General features: G+C 45.1%; 1 protein-coding gene across 1 annotated transcript in view; it reads right to left on the minus strand.

Annotated features, from left to right (window-relative positions):
* Window positions 1–2,670: 2,670 nt before the first annotated feature.
* Window positions 2,671–21,083, minus strand: part of LOC149281683 (uncharacterized) — a 49,634-nt gene continuing 31,221 nt past the window's right edge. Inside the window, exons 2-5 of the mRNA XM_089499109.1 lie at window positions 19,246–19,324; window positions 16,832–17,313; window positions 11,914–11,967; window positions 2,671–2,799 (exon numbers count right to left, since the gene is read on the minus strand). Of these exons, the coding sequence (XP_089355235.1) occupies window positions 2,671–2,799; window positions 11,914–11,967; window positions 16,832–17,313; window positions 19,246–19,324 (744 nt within the window). The remainder of the gene's footprint in view (window positions 2,800–11,913; window positions 11,968–16,831; window positions 17,314–19,245; window positions 19,325–21,083) is intronic.

Below are 21,083 nucleotides of genomic sequence, written 5' to 3' on the forward strand. Positions count from 1 at the left end.
AGGTGGCATTTTTCTTTTTTTTTTTCCTGTTTTTTCAGAGGCAGAAGGCTAAGTGATGCACCAGAGAGCCTCTCGAACAGTTAATATGTTTTACTTAACCCATTAAGCACCGTGCGAGTGTATGCAGAGCTATGATCCATCTCCTGGCACTTAAGGGGTTAAGGAAGCCTTCGAGATAGAAGCAAGAAGTGGTTATGTACACTTTAGTAGCCGTTACACTAGAAGAAGAAAAAAAGCTCTTAGGAAATAAAAACACACTTCTGTTACAAAAATATGTGTATAAAAATAGTTTTGTAGCTATTGGAGTGTGTGACATTCCTTTAACGTTCAAAAAAGAGCCAACAAAGGGTTACAAAAATCCTTTTCTCTGTAAAATCTTATCATTTCTCCTCGGTGAATATTCTAAATAAATAGCTTACAAATTGGGGTCTGCACAATTCTGAGACAAACAAAAAGATTTTAAATTGGTTTGTTTCTGCTTTTTTTGTAAAAAAAAACAAAACAAAAAAAAAAAAAAACCCCTACATTCTACCCCAAGGCAACACGAAAGAGCATCTGATTTTAGCCAGTTGCAGCTTTGAGGGGTATTGTTTAAAAAGTACCAGTTTCGGGCAGAGGGGGGCCCGGTAGGACTAGATGTTAAATAAAAAAGCAGCCCAAAAACACGTGGGCACGCCGGGACTAATGCGATGTCCGCTGACCAGCCGTTCTGCTGAGCAGTGGAGCACAAAAAGGCTACAGTCATGGGTTTAACAGCACTGGTTAATGCTACACGCCCCCAGTGGCCATAGTTGGTACTGCAAATGTAAGCGGGTTAGTGGGAGATGAAATTCAATTCACAGCCACCCAGTGCAGGGTGACAGGGTGCCCCTATTAAAAAAAAAAAAGCCCAATCTATGGCCAAGGCGTCTTCAGTGACTTGAAATACCCCATTAACGCTTTCCAAACCAGTCCCCACGTAAAAAAAAGATACCTTTATTTGCCCTCCTTAGTGCAGACCATGGGCTGTTACCTGTGTGCTTACCATGAAATGATTCCTGTGCCTATGGTCCACCCTGGCAAAGGATCATGAGAGTCATAGTCCACCAAATAGCTGGACAACTGCAGATTTGGCCATCTGCAAAACTCCAGTCCTCGAGGGCCGCAGACCGGCCACGGTTTCTGGATCTCCCAGCATCTCGATTAAACATTTGCTAAAATGCTTGTTTTCAGCCAAGGTCGCACAGAATTTCTGGCCAATTTGTGGCCCCTGAGGACCAGCGTTGGACGGCCCGTCTCGGCCCTTTGGGTAGAATGTAGCTCGTCTTTTTTGGCACCGGAGGATAAGTTTGGAAATAAAACGTGACCTGCACTTATTCCCAGACATCTTACGCCTCCAGATTCCTGATTAAGGCACTTCTAAGGCCACCGCTACGGACAGTAAGGATCCGAACATTCTCAAGGCTGTGGGCTTCCTTTTCACTAAAATAATGCGCTATTTAGTAGAGGGGACCTTAATTTCCTGAGAACCCTTACACAAGGCAAATCAAGTCTAGACCGTGGCTTCCAATGCATACCTGCCAACCATCCCAGATTTCCAAAAGCAGTCTCGAGCTCAACATGAATTCTACACGAAACACAATTTTCCAGATTTAAGGAGGAATAAAGTGGACCAACGGTTACTTTCCTGGGCCATTATCTGCCGCGTGACATTTTTGACGTTGTACTATATGATAATAGTATTAGTGGGTGTGGCTAAATATTAGCCACGCCCGTGTGCTTTGTGAAATTAGGGCGTTATTTGCGAAGGGGCGGGGCTGCCTGTAGTATTAATGGTTGGGGAAACCCGCCATGAAAATGTTGCTTTTACTTCTGTATAAATGGCTGGCTAGGGGTCATGGGAGGTTTAGTTAACCTGGAAAGCTACGGGTCAGCTTACCCGACCTCGGGATCTCATGAATTTCCCTGTTGGCTCGTTAATAATACCCCAGCAGGATCCGTTAAGCGTTATGAAAGCCACGTTTGTGGGTCACAATTCTGCCAGGATGGGTCTAACAAAGAAAATCCATTGATCTTTTCTCCGAACGTAAAGACTTCCCTCCCCCATCTCAAGACACGTACAAAATAATCAAAGCAAGAACACGCATCTTATAGCTGATAAAGACTAAGGCATCTGGCAAGGTGTGGAGCACTAGACGGGACGTCTCCGTCAACCTCCTCCGTTCTTAAAAAAAAAAAATCAGAGCTTGGAATCTTAGTCTTCAATTTAAGGACCTCAAAGCCAGGTAGCCACATCATATACGTTCTTCTCCATCGTCTCCTCCAACGGGATAAACCAAATACTCAGAACCAGCTCCAAACATTTGTTCCTCTGCTAATGTAGATAAGAACTGGAGAACCTCTTGCAGGTTCTACCCAAGGTTCAATCTCTAAACTACCACTTTGCTCTTCACCTTTTGAAGACCATGTCCTTCTTCTTCTTCGCTGTGAGAAGTCTTCCACTTGCTTGACTCTCTTACCTACTAGTTTTTTGATAAAATGCCAGTGCTGGTCTTAGAACAACAATATAAGAAAAAAAAAAAGAAAACGAGTCTCTTTCAAAAGATTCTTATTGCTTTAAGTTCCACGTTTTGTTGCTGAAGGCCGATTGGTCGACCGGTGAAGGTCCTGAGGCTAGAACGTTACTCCTCTTTAGTAAGCGCGTGACGGTTCTTCGACGGGAACTAGCGGGCTGATGGACTTAACGGTGCTAAGGGAGCGAAACGCAAACATTGCTGGGTCATAGACGTAATGTGGAGACTGGCGAGCACCAGAGATATTCTAGAAAAAAAGGGGGGGGGGAGAGTTATTCTTAAGAATTACATTTTTTAACTACTATATTTTACAAGTAAAAATAAAAAAAACTAAAAAAAAAACGATGAAACCTGCAATTTCTACCACAATAATTTTTGTTTGAAATTTGAAAAACATTAAATTTGCAATTTCTATAATTATTTCTTAAATTGAAAATACATAAAACACATTAGTTGCAGTTTTTTTTTTTAAATGTTTCGCTTTACTAGATTCACCACAATTTAATATATTTTATTACATTTTATTATTTAAATATTTTATTTTAATTATTTTAATATATTCTACCCTTGCCCCAAAGTTAATGGCCAATCAGGAAATCAACCCCTCCCCCCACTTAAATAAAATGCGCATTTTGCATGGATTCTGGTGCATTTTTTCGCCTGCGAAACGGCGCATGCATTAATGCTTTACAGGACCAACAAAATAACTCTTCTAATACTACAGAAAAGAGGCCTGGTCGTGGGAGCTTGCAATCAATTTACCCCCTACATCACTGAGGGGCAGGGGCGGGCTGGGCCGGGGGGCAATTGCCCCCCAGGCCGCCCGAAATATAATCTAAACGGCCGCTGGGTGCTGATGCCGCTGGCCGGCGCTACTTTAATACTTTTTTTTAAAATGTAATATGGCAAGCCGGATCGGCTATTAAATGAAAAAAAAATAGTATTAAAGCAGCGCCGGCCGGCGGCATCAGCACCCAGCGGCCGTATGCGATGGCCGCCAAGTGATGGGAGCAGCGTGAGGGGTGAAAGCTCCGCCCCCTCGCACTCACCTTTCACCCCTCACGCTGCTCCCATCACTATGCGGCCATCAGACTGCTGGAAATCGAATCTAAACGGCCGCTGGGTGCTGATGCTGCCGGCCGGAGCTACTTTAATACTTTATTTATTTATTTTTAATATGGCAAGCCGATCCGGCATACTAAATAAATTAAAAAAAGGATTAAAGTAGCTCCGGCCGGTGGCATCAGCACCCAGCGGCCGTTTAGATCAGTTTTCCAGCAGTCTGATGGCCGCATAGTGATGGGAGCAGCGTGAGGGGTGAAAGGTGAGTGCGAGGGGGCGGAGCCACTTCACTTGACTTGCCCCCCAGGCCTTAGGCTGCCAGCCCTCCCCTGCTGAGGGGGTTAGCGGCAGGGGTGGGGTTAGAGGTAGTATAGGGTGTGTTTAGAGGCGGGGCCAGAACCTACCAACCTCAACGCCTTCCAATAAATTGAGGCAGAATGCCAGGATATAATCAGGGATGTATACCCTTTTGCGTTGCCTTATGTCGACGCGCTGTGCCTTTTAGACATGGAGCGCCAGGATATGATGTCATAGCACGGCGCTCTGTGTGTTGAAAGCGCGCAGAGCCTTCTAACCCAGTCTATGGAGATCTTTGATCTAAACCTGTACTGAGTAGCACAACACCAAGTGGGCCTGATCGTCCAAGAGGGCAAAGTGCCCCCCCCGGTTTTGAAGCAGGGGACTTCAGCCCCTAAGATACATCACGGCATGTGATGTCATATAGCTTCAAAAACTTTGACCTCAAATCCATTTCATGGATCAGTCCTTCGTTCTCCCTAACAGGCCCATGACCCCCCGCTGCCAGCAAAAGCAAAACGGTGCTTGAAAATGGGGACTGCCCCATGCAAAACGGTACACTTGGGAGGTATGAATTGGATACTATACTGAATTAGTATTATAGGGGGAAAAAACACCATGAATCTCTTTCCTATACGTGTCCCGGCAGCAGCTTTTTACAGCCCAGGGTTCTGTCTGGATATTTGAAGTTCTAATGGGTATTACATAAGAGATATTATCTAAAGTAAATAATTACTAAGAGGTTTCCATTGTTCTTTATTAAACTCACGCAGACTCGTTTTTTTTTTTTCGGTTTTCCGCACAGCGTGGGTTCCACTTACTATAATTACCAAAGAACACACATTCTAGTTTATTTGCGCAACCGGTACAGTCGTTGGTCTCGTCTTAGATTCAGGAGCCGTATGTCTATCCCATGCATGTTTAATACCCTCACTGTATTGCCCTCTACCGCCTCTGCTGGTATCTTATCTCAGTAAAGAGCCCCTGACTCCTTTTGACCGCTTATTTATACTGAATGACTGTTTCTTTTCATCTTCAAAGCCTAGACAATAAACAGCATCCAGGAGACAATGTTACTGTGTTTTTTTATTCCCTATTGGGCTTTTAAACGTTTTATTTTTCGATGAGCAAAACTCAGAGGCTGTCCGATACGGCAGTAAATGGGCCGTGCTCTGAGCTCTTAATAAATTCACTTTAATTAAGTTCAGTGGGGGGATTTATTAACGTTTTTCCCTGGCCTCAGAGGTCTCCAAGGCCTCCGACCTCAGCATTCCATTTTTTTTCTTCTAGCCGTCTGTCTCTTTAAGAACCTGTATTACCATCATACTATAAGGTGTTATTCTGCCATCTCCGTTGACCGCGCTGACAGGGGCCCCGGGGACCGAGTTGTTTACAGTTCCAAGGAGCAGAATAAGGCATTCGTTTCCTGGTTGGGGACCGGAGGTAGGGAAGCAGATGATGAAGATGATGAGGGAACAACTGGCCAATCTTAGTGGTTTATTCCATCCCAAGGGTTCCGCTGGATGAAGATATTGGACTCCTGGGGAAGGTGGAAGCGTGAGGGCTACAGAAACAGGGGGTAGACAGACCCCCCTGCTGACAAAATGGGAGCCAGATCCCACTTGGGCCCTCAGGTCCCTCCCGGCGTCCCTCATGGGTATATACAATATATATAAGAAAATATATAAGCAAAAGACTTCTGGATGTGGTTAAACATTTGGTTCTGAGGCTTCCTTAAATGCTTTTCAAAAATACATTCCCGCATTAAGTCTGCACACAAAAGTTGCTAAGCAAGTGTGCCAAGCAAACTCAAGTAAACACATCTCGCCTCTCACAAAAACCTCTTTCTTAATGTTTGCAAGAGCGATCGCTTAAAGAACCTATTTGCAGGTATGAGTGGCTGAAACCGGCGGTAACTCAAGCTGGAATTCACCAGCAGATAAGGTAGATAAGGGGATGGTCCTCTAAACAGTGCGTGAAATTGCAACACAAGGAGCACAAGTAGTGAGGGTCCACTCTTGAGTATCTCTTATGGATGAGTTACTCCTGCGGCAAACTATGCCAAGGATACCCTACTGAGGTCAATGCAAGATGTATGCGCAGGTCCTTCTCAGACAAAGACCGTGTGCCCCCCCCCCCTGGGCAAACTCCTCAGCCAAGTAATCCATAGGAACATAGTGACATTAAAAGCCGGGGAATAATGAGTTCCCCAAATGTTTGCACCAAAATAGAATCCTAGTATGTCCAAGCTGCACACAGTACTCATCTGACGATACTCAACGTCTACGCTCCCAACTCAGGAACTGGTGGAGACCAAGTTAAGGAAATGTCCCCTCGCTCATACATCATCAGACCCTGGTCCTGCCCTAAAGTTACTCCACCATATGCTGGGGGAAATATGCAAACATTCCATTAAATGTTACAGATAGTTACATAGTTGATTAGGTTGAAATGAAGTTCAACCATTCTACAAACCCTTATTAGATGATCTAGAACAGGGGCGTCCAACATGCGGCCCGCGGGCCAAATGCGGCCCGCGGGACCTCGACGTGCGGCCCGCGTTAGATCTGCAGCCAGGATCACAAGAGCCCTGCTGCTTACTTGTGGGAGGGTCTATTCTCTGCTCCAGTCCCGCCTCCTCTGTGGGGAGAACGAGGGAGGCCGCGCCCCCTGCTGAAGTCTGTGAGCGGCATCGAGAGCTGTAGAGCAGGTAAGGGGGTGGGGTAGGTTGTGTGAATGAGTATGTCTGATTGAGGGAATGATTCTGTGAATGAATGAATTTGTGTGTGTGTGTGTGATAGCATGGATGAGTAAGTGCTGGAACCTAGGCATGATGGGACTGTGATTGCTGTTAACCATCCCACTCCTATCATGCCAAGTCAGCCAGTATATGCTGAAACCTGGCTAGCTGCCCCCTTGTGTATTGATGCTGCCAGCAGTATGGGGTCTGCACTTACAGCCACCCTGTACCAGCATGTACTGGCTGACTTGGGATGATAGGAGTGTGATTGCTAACAGCTAACAGCAATCACAGTCCCATCATGCCTAGGTTCCAGCATTTACTGGTTGCCTGGGTATGAAAAGAGTGTGTTTGCTGTTAGCAATCACACTCCTATCATGCCAAGTCATATTGTTGATTTTTTTTTTCCAATTGTGGTGTGTTACTTTATATAAAAGCGTGGTTACACACTAAAATTGGACAAAAATTACTGGTACAATGCCCAGCCAACCAGTACATGCTGGAATCTGGGTATGCCTGAGATTGCTGTTAACAATCATAATATATAATTTTTTGTACAATTTTGTTGTGTAACTTACTTTTATTAAAAGTGTGTGGGGGGTCACTTTCAGTTTCGGCTAAGTGAACCCTGAATTTTCGGTTTTGGTCCAGAATTTTCATTTTAGTGCATCCCTAAAATAAATAGAACTATTTTATTTTTACTTATCCAGAATCCTGCATTTGTAGTCACAAAACTTGCTAGGCCCAGAAATCAGTGAGAGGAAAAGTAAAGGTTTTGTGTCATTTACTTTATTTGAATCTGCATATCTTATTAAAGGCCATATTTTCTCACAGTGAAAAATGAGTGCGGCCCGCGCACGGATACAATTCTGATGAAGTGGCCCACTGCAGAAAAAACTTGGACGCCCCTGATCTAGAAGAAGGCAACAAAACCCACCGGGGCAGTAATGTCATCTCAAAGGGTGAAAAAACCGTCTTGACTCCAAGGCAGTCAGACTCACCTGGGATCAACATTCCCTTATCTCCTTTTACTGGTGACCCATAAACCATCCAAACGTCTATGAATATATCGATGGAATTGGCCAAAACGACTTCAGATAGACGTCTACGCCAGAACAGTAAACAAACATCTCGACGCGTCCTTAATGCGTGACCTCCGGAGAACGCCAAGTCCCCGCAGGGCAGATTTATCCCGTAGAACGTGCCAAAGCTGAGCCCACCTTCTCCCTGTGGGTTTCCATTATATGGCGGACTTGAGTAATCTCGGAAAAAAAAAAAAGAGTCCGAACACAATAGGTTATTGTAGACGTGGAAAACAAGGGTCTAGTGAGATACTGGAACCCTCCCTGTTTATTGCCTGTTTAACCCCTTCACATCCAGGAGGGTGAGCCATTCATACAAAGGTTTAGCACAGTGGCTGGAAACATGGGGGGGGCAGATGTCTCTTGGGTCAAATCAGCTCTTTCAGTTTTGGAATTTGGGGCTCTTAGAGGAAACTGCCGACACCAGCTTTAGACAAGTGGAACAGCCTCCCAGTAGAAGTGGTAGAGGCTAATACAGTGAGCTAATTTAAACATGCGTGGGATAGGCATATGGTGCCTGAGAAACGGGCAGGCTAGACAGGGCCGGATGGGGCCGACCTGCCGGCAGAGTCTATGTTTCATATAGAATATTGAATCATTCCCTATAACTCGGTTCTAAGCTCTTCTGGAAACTCTTTTAGTGTTAAACGAGCTGATTTAAAAATGAACAGCAGACGTCACGACTCTTAAAATAAAAATGCGATATTACCGAGCGCCTCCCTGGCTCAAAATTCAAAGGAGACATTGTCTTAAGGAGGGAAATGGACCGTTTGTGACTCGGGCAGAGACAGGAGATCCGAGACAGGAAATCACTAAAGAGAGGGGGGGGGGGGGAAAAGGAGAGAACTGGCGGAGTCTCAACTCCATTTCTTTGCATCTCCAGATAAGAGAAAGTTCCAGAATAGAAAGATTCTTATTTTACTCAATTTAACATCCACTGTCCGGCTTATCGGACGCGGATCCCGGCTTATCGTACGCGGATCTCTCCCCCCCGGCTTATCGGACGCGGATCTCGGCCCCCCGGCTTATCGGACGTGGATCTCTACCCCCCGGCTTATTGGACGCGGATCCCGGCCCCCGGCTTATCGGACGCGGATCTCTCCCCCCGGCTTATCGCACGCGGATCTCGGCCCCCCAGTTTATCGGACGCGAATCTCGGCCCCCCGGCTTATTGGAAGCGGATCTCGGTCCCCTGGCTTATCGGACGCGGATCTCGGTCCCTTGGCTTATCGGACGCGGATCTCGGCCCCCCAGTTTTTCGGACGCGGATCTCGGTCCCCCGGCTTATCGGAGACGGATCTCGGCCCCCCGGCTTATTGGAAGCGGATCTCGGCCCCCCAGCTTATCGGACGCGGATCTCGGCCCCCCAGTTTTTCGGACGAGGATCTCGGTCCCCCGGCTTATCGGACGTTTCTCTCGGCCCCCGGCTTATCGGACGCGGATCCCGGCCCCCCGGCTCCTGCCGTATCAATATCCTTCTCCAAGTTTTCTAAATAGAGAACACAATGAGGGAGAGGAAGAGATGAAACGGAGTGGAGTCGGTTGCTATGGGAGGAATTGTACGTTTCCAGCTCGAAAAGCCCCCATGTGGGGTAACTGTACTGCCGCCATAAACCCTTTATGCGACGGGTGGGTGGAAAAAATACATAAACCTCTTTATTTTATATAGCTATTTGTACCAGGCTGGCGTTACGCGGCCGGGAGTGGGGGAGACCCAGCACTGGTGGCCCATTAACACAGTGGATTGGGATACAACATAATCAAAAGGGGGCAACAAAGAATATCGATCCCATTGTAGGATCATATAAAGGACCCAGACATAGTGTAAATGCTGCATAGTCAATTTAGTTTGAGTTGAACTATAAGTACACAAAAATAAATAGTCCTGGATGTTCAAATGAGAGCAGCCTAGCAGTCAATTGCCCTACCTGACCCCCCCCTGCTAGCACACCATGGCTACATGTGACCCCACCAACATGTTAATGAGCCCCGCCCCTATGTGTAACTAGCCCCACCCCTTCACAAAGCAACTCCTCCCCTGAAGACTGAGAGTTCCATGTAGCCTTCCCTGGGAAGTTCCCGTGTACATGTGAACAGCTTATGGCGTGTTATCCCATCTTCCTCTACATCAAGTTCTCTTGTAATATCCCAGTCATCATAAAGTGAGTGCATGTCTGTTAGTGTGAGTGCATGTCTGTGTTAGGGTGAGTGCGTGTGTTAGTTACAGTGGGGGGGGACGGTGGGCTCTTGACTTTACATGCCCCACAAGCCATGCAGCAACAATCAGCAACTTGACAGCAGAGAGATAACTCAATGGGGAGGAATATATACTAATGGCTGCTCTATATACATATATGTTGATTGAATGTTTTGCCATCCTTATAACTCTTGGCACACGTGGAAGTCACAAGCGTCCTGTTTTTACCAGGAGCCCCGGCAGTACTTTGTCGGAGGAGCCCTGTTATTCTATGCCAGGACACCCCCCCACAGGCACCTCCGCATGTGACAAATTATTATTTCTACTGTAACCATCCAGTTAATAATCGGCTGTGCTGCGGCTCGTACAATAGAACCCTATCTTTGCCAACATTCTGGAAATAGAACTCCCAGCATCCTCTGCCGCCTGGCAGTCACACCTCTAAAGTCTAAAGTAGTTTATACTGGAGCAAAGGACTGCGGGGCAGTTACTGCACATACATGTTACATACAATCAAAATGATCATTAAATGCCCCAAATACCCAAGTGCGTTCGTTCCTGAATTACTCTAATGACAAGCTATTTAATTGCACTCTCTGTGAGAGACCACTGGAATAATCCCCAATAAGCCTTCCATGGACTACTATTCCTATCACACTCAGCCCAGTGGAGGGGACGGGGCAATTGCCTGTGAGATGCTCTAATTTCAAGGTGTTGGGCCATGCCTTAAGTTTTTTATATGGGTGTCAATTGCAATTCCACATGTGGTCACCGGGGTCACAGGGACTAAAGGCAGCATTTACCCAGACTAGATCCATGCTGTGCTCCCTGTATGCATTGTCTATATAGTTCCGTTTGGTGAGTATGTGTAGGACAGGCTCGCATATTGTTTGGGAAACTAAATTACTTGCCCTGAATGGTGCCAGCCATCTCACAAGAGTCCTCAGCAGCTAAAAAATTATTTCTTGATGAAGAACCTTTCTCCATTGAGTATAATTTGAACTAGATAAGTGGAACAGCCTCCCAGCAGAAGTGGTAGAGGGTAATACAGTGAGGGTATTAAACATGCATGGGATAGACATACGGCTCCTGAATCTAAGACGAGACCGCTGGCTGGTTAATCCAGAGCCAGCAGTAGCTGCAGGAAAAATGCTTTTTGAAAAGCAGCAAGGATGATGTGGACTCGCATTCCCTCTGGGGAAACGTGCGACAAACATCAAAAATATGAGAAAAAAAAAGTAGAAATCGTCAAGAGGTGGCATGCTCCCCAACTGTCCCTGTTTAATTAAGCCAGTCCCTCTCGGAGTTCTTTGGTTGGCTCTTTTTCTACCTAGAAAAAATCTCTATTCTGTACGTCTTTTTTTTGGTGCCCATCATACCTCCCAAACATCCTTCTGTGGACCCAAAGCCGTGGAGTCCCTCTTTCCTCCACATTCCCGTTAATAATGCACGTGGTGACGCCATTCATTTCAATGAGAACACTTTCCTGCCGCTGATTGGCTGCTTGAGCTGTGACTCACTGATGGGAAATACTCCCATTGATTTTGCTGAAAGTGCTTTACTGCCATTGATTGACAGCTTAAGCAGCCAATCAGCGATAATACATTTCAGATCATGAAGGAATAAAGAAGATTTTCTTTATTCTTCTGTGTCGGTGTTTTATATATATTTTTTGTCGCAGTATGTATTTTAGATATACTGGCTTTAAACACGTATTGATGTTTTTGTTGCTTTTTAATGCATATCGGGTTCCTTTTGCATGGACACCAATGCAGTTTACTGCATGCAAATCAACGAAGTCATTTTTTAGTTATCAGAGTTAGAAAATGAGACTGCTGTGCCGTTTTTCCCCTCCCCCCAGCCGCTTGTACTGAAAGCAGGAAGCATACCTGAGTACACTTCCTGCTTGTGCTCCGTCGCGCTTCCATACACCCCCCCACCGACCTTTTCTACAGAAAACAAATAAAAAATATAGGCACTTACTCTTATTTTGATGACTCTAGTCTTTGATCCGCAGCTCTTCTTAAGAAGCATCTTCTGAAAAACAGAATCATTACTGAGCGTCATAAATACGTAAAAAAATACAAAACGTACCAAAAGCTTCGTGAGACGCAGGTAATCAGAATGAGAGAAGTAGGTTCATTATGGTTCAATGGGCGGGGCCTTGTTAAAATAGGCGGGCATATAATTAAAGGGACAGGAGAATGTGCTGTGTCTGTACTGTATTAACCTCTTCAGTACCAAGCAATAGGCCTAGGTCAAGTCTATGGTGTAATTTGTATGTTTTATTAGCATGTTTTTTTTTTTATTTATTTAAACAAACAGAACGAATTTACCCCTGGTCTCAGGGTAATTGGATAGATTCTCAGGGTTTTTACCCCAGTCTTAGGGTAATTGGATAGATTCTCCGGGTTTTTAACCTAATCTCGGGGTCTCTGGGTGAATGGGCAGATTCTCCTCTAAATTCTCTGCTGATTTAATAATATCTGAGCATCATGATTGGTTGCTTTTCTCCCTGCTAAATTCCAGCTGGAATCCCTGCTTGAATACAGGTGACTTTATTCAGAATATCTTTACCCCATGACCATCCCTGAGAACTCTCCGCGTTTCACTAGGTTGAAACCCCCAGTTCGCGGGAACGGCGTTGCTGCACGCCCACTCCCCGCCCACTTCTTCATTAACAATAGCGTGTCTCCGGCGATGTCAGGGAGACCGCCCACCGACATCAGAGGGAACGCCCACAGACATCAGCAGGACCTCCTTTCCCGCAAGGGGGGGGGCTCCGGGCCAGAAACTCACATAAGGACTGTAACTAGAACCGCATGCCTGCTTCTATTAGTGAGTTCCCGCTATGGAATCTGAGTGGCGGGCTATTAAAAGGTCAATCCGCAGGAAGTTTTAGCGTCAGCTCCTAAGGTTCCCAGGTATTATTTATTGATTTATATAGCGCCATCATATGGACGAACGCCAGATGTCTCTCTGGTTCCTAAAATGCTATATTTTGCCCCAAGATTTGCCCCGCCATGACCCCAGGGGGCCTTACAGAGAATCGGCCAGCCGGACGAGCGCTGCAGTTTGTTCCTTACAGACAGCGTGCAGGGAACTTTCCTGTTTATAAAAGGAAAGCACATTTCGTCCTGACATGAGCCCGAGCGCCAGAAATACAACGCAGCTCAGTATTAGAGGGGCTGTCCCACTTACACAATAAATTAACTGCACGCTCTGGCACGTTACGCAAATAAACCCCAGCGGATCAATAATTGTATTCTATTTAATAACACAAAAAGTAAGTAAGCAGCAACCTATTAGAGCCTGTGTTTATGTCACATGACAGATAAGCATTCCCTGCAAAAATATATGTCTACGTAACAGAGGCAAGGCCCCCAGGATAGGGGGTTTATTCACTAAAGGGGGAGTTTGCATTATTATATATATATATATATATATATATAGCACCATCAAAGCCTCTAAAACTCATAGCTGATTACCATATCATTGTGTTTAACCCCTTCGTGGCCGGACTGTTTTTAAAATGTTGTACCCTTCGTGACAAATTTCTCATTTCTTCATACTGAACCCACACAAGTTATATATTGGGGGGGGGTCAGGACAAGAAGGGCATTCTTTAGATACCATTATTTGGATCATCTTATATAATTTATTATTTAAAAAAAATATGGTGGAAATTTTTTTTCACTTTTACTTGAAAGCAAATTAAAAAAAAATGCTAAATGGATTTTTAATATTTGTCCAGAGTTTAGAAATACCCAATGTTTTTTTTTTCAAGGTATAGGAAAAAAAGTACAAGCAACGTATTGTTATTTTAAAAGGGTGTGGGCAAGAAACAAGGTGTTTGGGCAACAATTTGTTTTGGACATTTTCTTGGAACTGGATGGTTCCCCTTATGATATCATGGTGACATCACTAAAGTCTATTATTTGTATGTTTTATTACATTTGTATGAATTCTTTAACTATTTTTACATATATATTTTTTTTTTTACATTTTTTAATTTATGTATTTTTTTTATATTCCAGGGTTTCATGGATCACAGTACCACAAGTCACCTGCTCTGCTGCTGGAGTGCGTGGCACTGTTGGCCAGTGGCCCATCGGCATTTGCAAGTCCGGCCTGTTGGGGGGGGTATGAAATTCTGTTTTTTGTTTCTAATGGAATTTATGATCCTTCAGGTAACGCGTCGGCCCAAACACCACTTTCCCGTGTTGACAACGGACGGGAATTGTCTATGTTAATATATCGTGTTAAAATGCCTATCACATCCCAGGGCTGAGAGCAGCTGCGGCCCCCGCAGAAAACTCTTCTCTCCCTGGCATAGTTTGGGTTCTGCCCAGGAGTTAGACTTTCATCTCAGGCCAAGATGTGCTCAGACTTTCAATATACTTTATGTAACGAGGATCTTCCCGGGACTCGGCTGAGCGGAATACGCTTGAGGAGGGCTGAATATTTCTTACATGTAACGGAACGTTCTATAACTTGAGCAAACCTAGTATTATCTGATCAGGTTCCATCCATACAAAGGCTGCCGGAACCAATCAACTACAATCAGCAACTTAACAGCAAAGAGATAACTTAACGAGGAGGAATAATCAAGCAGATCCAGGGGACACAGGGTTAGGCAGTTAAATTGTTAATCATTTGTATTGCTAATGCTGGTTCTAATAAAGTGATACTAGGGCAGGCCTTTCATGGTGGGGGAAAGTGGGCAGGGAGTAGGCGGGACAAGGGGCGGAGAGTGGGCATGGACACACATTGATATCAGGCAGATAGAAACTGACCCGGAGACTTGGGGAAGCAGGGCTTTACCGGGAGACTCCGGGTCAAACCCAGAGAGTACCCAAGTATGCTTCGGGAAAATACCCTAAAGGAGGGGATGGGGAACTAAAACCAAGGGCCGTAGAGTGGTTTCCATAGTCGTTGCTTAAAATTTTACGGCCGCCCTGTAAGCTTAAGCTAAAATGGGTCATTTAGATCATTAGTCTGATGTCATATTATTAGTTGCGCATATCTGGTTACCTCTAGGACAATTATCTCATTGAGTCACATCTGGACAATTTATATTTCCATTTCGTAATGTGCCAAAAAAAATGAATTTCAGAGGCATAGTAATAATGCAAGTTTAGGCTGAGACGTGGGAGTTTTGTTCTCAACATCTATTATTGTGATAATACTATGTGGTAGTTCCAGGACTATTTCATACCATCCAACTTTCCCTGTTCTCCAGTCCCTGTATGAGACTCAAACCCATGTGTCCCTCTCTCCTCCTCTCATGTGGCTCATTTGCCTTCAGATGCTGCTCTTGACGTCATATCCCAGCTCGCCGTGACCTAAAAACAGTGTATGGATCGCCAAGAGGGCGATCTGACCCCTGCTTTTTCTGACCCCCCCTCATCGGCTGGCACGGGATATAAAACGTATCAAAGGGTTTGATGAAAGGTTCCATCGCTAAAATGTGTGTTTGATTTGAACGTAATGAGGAAGGAAGTAGATTCATTCCAGCGGCCTGACATCAGCCCCCATCCCGGGGAGTCAATGCAAGGCGTCACTGAACACTCTCTCCGGCTGCAGACTCTCGGGGAGCGAGACAGTCCACAGCCAGATATCTTTATTCTTCTTAGATCCGTTTATTCCTCATATTATTGGGGTCTACAGACATTAGTGCGAGGGGCTACGTGACTGTTAGGCTAGGTTTCCACTTGGGTTTTTGTCCTGCGTTATTTTCTTGATGAAAAACGCCAAGAAAACTCCCACTGCATTTACCTGCGTTTTGGCGTTTTTTCTGGAGTTTTTTCTGGCGTTTTAGCCTTTCTGTGGAAATTGCTTTTTTGACCTTAGGCAGTTTTTCCAGCCTTTACACGTTGGGATTGTCACCCAGCTAAAAGGGATTCGGATAAATGGCGAGTATCTGCCCCCTCCTGATGTCATTTCCTTGGTAGAGTTCTACGCCCCGGCGGACCCTTCTGTCTCTTTTCTGTGGTTTGTAAGGCAGGCTTTATTCCGAATGTCTGCTCCTCTAGGAAGATTGGCCCCAAATGATGCTGCAAATGGTTTGCTGTTGCTTTTGGCAGGCAGGGTCCAGTTGGTTTGTTTGTAATGGATGTTTGTTCCAAATGGTGTAAAATTCAGTATGAACTTTGTTTTGTGTGAAACTGTTTGTTTCCCGCCTATTTCTCGTAGGACACACAGATACCGGGTCCATCCTCTGCATTGTAACTGTGGAAAAAAAACGCCATAAAAAACGCCAAGGCAATAAACCCACATGGCTTTTTCATGGCGTTTTTCTCTCTCATAGACGTCTATTGGAGAAAAACGCCAAGATTTCCTTGCAAAAAACGCCAGAGCGTCAACATGCTGCGATTCTGAAAAACTGCCACAGAGCCCAAAAAAGCAGAAAAACGCCAAAGAGGACTAAAAAACGCCAAACAGAAAAACGCCAAGTGGAAATGGCATTGTGCGATTTGCTATTGAAGAACAGCTAACATCTGGACGCAGCGTTTTTTCACAAAAAAAACGCCGTGTGGCTGAATTGGCGTTTTTATGGGCGTTTTTAGCAAAAAAAAAACAAGTGGAAACCTAGCCTTACTGTTAGACGTGTCGGTCACAGGAGTGATGGGAGTGATAAAGGGCCATTGGAACCCAGGAGTGATGGGAGTGATAAAGGGCCATTGGAACAAGGGAGTGATGAGGGCCTCTGTACGCCTATTAAGAGATTCCATTAAAAATCAGCCGCTTCCAGCTACAATAGCCATTTACAGCATTAACCCCGTCTGCGCTGGATTTCTCATCCATTTCATGTTATTTTACCCCAAACGTTTGAATGGTGATGGAGCCCAAGCCAGACACGTGGGGCGGGTGTAGGAGATGTACGTTTCTTTTGACCCACCTGTTGCATCTTCTCTAAGTCCAGACTGGGCCTGCTGGTCTTGTCTCCATACCCTTGTCTGTGTCGTTTACATGGCATTCCTTGGTCGAAGCTGGCTCCCATACTAGTGAATATTAGGGGGCGAGAGGTCGGGTTTCGGGGCAGGGGCTGCAGTCTTTTGGGAGGGGAGGCACTAAACAGAACGGGACTGGAAGTGCCACGCAGCCCATCTGTCTGCTCCACAGACCGGACGGACACCCCGCAAAGGTGCTTCACCTCCTCGTCGCTGGATGAAGTGTTGTCGCTATGGCAACTTAGTCTGCTGACCTGAGACCACTTGCGTTTCTCTGCGGCAAACTCCCTGCTGATTCGCTCCAGCTCCTCCTCGGAGCTATGGCGGTCTAAGCTGGGGTGGAATAACGCACGCACTTTGCAGCACTGGTTCTCCTGGTTCTGCAGCTGGTTCGTTGCCAACGGCGTCAAAATACAATCCCGTCTTCTTTCTGATACAAATAAGAGAGAAAAGAGCGGCATCCAATGAGTTCAAAGTGTTTCCCCCTGACATTATATACATTACAAGAAACACAGGACCCCTTTAAATTGGTTTTCAATGTTGTGCCCCATTACAGGGTATAAATCTCCCCGTCGCCCTGATCTATCTGTGATAATAGCGTTACGGAGAGACCTGCGCGGCCCAAACAATCTCTAGCGCTAGAGGCTCATGCGCCGTCCGCTAAAACAAAACAAAGCAGGGAGAGAACAGGAAGTGACTTCCAACGTCCTGCTCGGGCTGACGGGAGAGAACAGGAAGCAGCTTCCAACTTCCTGCTTGGGCTGACGGGAGGGAGAGAACAGGAAGTGGCTTCCAACTTCCTGCTTGGGCGGCCAATTGGATTCCGATGCCGCCCGAACTGAGGGATTATGGGAAATGGAGAGGAAATTTGCATTTGGAAAATGTCTGAATCATTTCAAGGCAGGACAAGGGGAGGAATGAGTTAAACGGCCGGGTTGGGTAGGAACGAGCGGCGTCACAAGATTTATTTCCGCGTTAATTCCACGCGTCTCCTCGGCATTCCTCACCTGCCTGCGATAGTTCATAGATGGAGCCATGAATGGATCCAAAGCTTGGTAATTGCTGTTAGAGGATTTGGTCCAAGCCCGAGCCGGCTGTCGGGGCATTAAGTAAAGGTGATCAGTGTTTCAGGCTATTTTACAAACCCACTGGTCCAATAATCATTTGCCTTCTCTGCCCAATAGCCAGTCCGGGCGGCTACTATATAACAGAGGCTGTTGGCTAAGCTTCTGACCCGGGGGGGGGGGTGAAACTTACCAACCTGAACCACAAACTTCACCCAAAAAGTGACTAGCCTAGTGACTTGGTTATTTCACCAGGGGCCACAAATCAGGAACTTTCATGCGCAGTCTAATGTCACCGACATCTGCTGCTGAGCGTCGGAAAGGACGTCATTTTCAGCATTACAAGCCGGCACCGAGACCGAGCTAGAGGGCTCGCAGAGGAGAGGGAGGGGCGCCGAGCGGGTACTGAAAATTTGGTAAGCGAAAACCACTCGGCGCCCCTCTCTCTCCCCTGCTTTTAAAAAAAAAAAGTGCCGCCTGGGGCAATTGCCCCACTCTGCTCCATGGTAGAGCCGGCCCTGTGCATAGGGTACATGCACACGCGGTCACAAGCATTGCGTGTAACCGAACCCTGTATCCCCCCATCCTACAGAGACACCCTGTAAAGCATGGCGAGACTGCTGGGACCAAGCAACAGAAATATATAAAAAAAAAATTTTAAAAAACAGCAACAACAATGGGGGTGATGATAAAAGGACTGAATTCACATGCTATGCTCAGTGCCAAATATCTTGTTTTCGGCATACCTTGTATAGGCCTGGAAGTTTTCTCAGGTTTTTTTTAACCCCACAATACTTATATTGAATAAATTTGCAAAATAATAATTATATATATATATATATATATATATATATATATATATATATATATATATATATATATGTGGTTTGGCTAAATAAGGAAAAATAAACAATATTTATATGAGGAATTGCAAAAAAATTTATAAAAACAAACACTCAATATTTATATGTGGATTTGCATAAAAGGAAAAATTGGCAATTATTATAAGTTGAATTGCAAAAAACCGCTATATAAGTTGATTAGCGGGCAAAAAAATCAAAACAATATTTATATGTGTATTTGCAATTATATATATAAACATACGTTTGAAAAAAAAAAAAGTATTTAAACGTGGAGCGCACAAATTTGTGGCTTGTTTTATTTCCATTTTGGCACCTGCCACCCCCCCCTCCCCCGAAACCGTGAAGACTATGACATAGAAGATAATATTAATATAATAATAATAATTAAATAGACCTCTACAGTCCTTCCTTGGAGACATGGATCCCTGACCTTACCTTTGTCAATCTGCGCAAGTTCTTGATTTTCTCCCTCGGAATCGTCGCTGTCGTCCTCATCGCTGGGGGGGTAGGAAATCTATAAGAATAAGGTCATCTTACCATTTCTCATAGAGAATTCTTACCACGGGCATTCACACACCAAAAAAAAAAAAAAGGTATTTTTTTGGTCCTGCTTTTTTTCTTTTACTGAGCATTTGAAGCATCGAAAAAAATGGGAACAGAAAACAGAAAAAAAAGGAACTTTGTTAAATATAGAAACAACAAATCTTATTTTTTTTAATCACTGCAACCCAATTGTCCTAGAAAAGGGTTAAAAATATATATATATTTTTAAAAAATATTTTAAGCACCTACATAAGGCTAACACAGCGTTCTACGTCCCTAAAAGTCACTAGATTGTAAGCTCCTTTGGGCAAATTGTTATGTTATATACTACTTATGTCCCGTCTACCCATTGTACAGCGCTACGGAATATGATGGTGCCATATAAAACAATATGTAAAAATCTCTATAGAAACAGCAGCAACTGGGTTAATAACTTAAATGAATTCCTCCAGGGAGGAAAGAGGGGCACCCGGGGAGGAAAAAGGGGGGGACACATGGGTTTGGGGGCCCCAAAGAAGGATACTTGGGAGGTATGAGCCAACCCGAAACTAATCCCGACTATTCACAATGTTCTTCAACCCTGCATGGCGCCCTCGGCAGAAGTTTGGCCGCGGACGAGGAAAGCACCCTTGTGATGTTATGGGCTCGTAAGCACAAAGCATTCCCAATTAATAGATTACTTATTACACCTTGTAAATCTTTCCTGGAAAGCCGCAACGTTCTCCCAAACGAGAAAAGACGCGGTAAACAATACATTTGGAGAAATTCCTGGTGGAGTTTTCGGAGTCGAGTTGCCGCAGAACAAAAGAAGGGTAATGTGTGTTACATTATCCAGTAAAAAAATATATAATGCGGCCGGCCCCTCGGGACTAATGTGTCAACCAACGCTTTGGACTAAACGCCAAAACAGAAATTTGGGCTTTTCTCTCAGCCAGTGTTGAAAATCCCTTCTTAAAAAGGGGTTCAAAAAGCAGGAAAGCAGGAAAAACAGGACTCGTGTTTAACGTCCCTCTCTCCCCCCCACCTATCCATTTCCCAGTAAAACCAGTCGCAGGGATACAATGAATGGAACTGGGAGGAGGAAGAGGATTTTATTATTTATTATTATTATTTAAAGTATGTAAAGGTTCTGCTGCGAAATGTGCCGGCGAGTTTTACGTTTCTCCAAGGTCTGTTTTCGAACCCCCCCAAGAAATATGGCGGTTAGAAGGGGAAATGGGATGCAACTAAAACCTATAGAAAAGATAAAGGGAGAGTCTTAAAGGGGTAATATTTTTGTCGTATCGATCGGTGTTGCCAGCTGTGATCCTTCGACCTCAGAAATGTATCTCCTATTTTCAGTCTGGTTTCTCTGCATGCGCGTCACCGGGCTTTGGGACAACAGCACTGAACCCAGCCATGGCCTGTCTGTGTTATTGGTCCGCTAAATGACATCATGACATGATGTAAAGCCACTACACACGTGTTGAGGGTAGGCCTATACGTGACAACACACCATGGGAGGGCTGGCACCATGCGACCGGGGGGGGGGGGGGCAATCTAAAGCCCCAATAATATGGCTACTGCATGTGGCAATGCCGGCTCAGACCTCACATCCGACTCTCTGGAATGGCAAAAACGCTGCAGAGCTCATCAAATAATGCGTGCTTCGGAATAAGAACGGGAAGGAAGGAACGGGCTGTCCGTATGAGTCACTGCTTTATATCAAAACCAAGTCTGGCAAAGGGCCA

The sequence above is a fragment of the Sceloporus occidentalis genome, unplaced genomic scaffold, assembly GCF_023333645.1.
Source record: "Sceloporus occidentalis isolate IW3139 unplaced genomic scaffold, rSceOcc1.0.p SCAF_129, whole genome shotgun sequence".
In the NCBI taxonomy this organism is placed as follows: domain Eukaryota; kingdom Metazoa; phylum Chordata; class Lepidosauria; order Squamata; family Phrynosomatidae; genus Sceloporus; species Sceloporus occidentalis.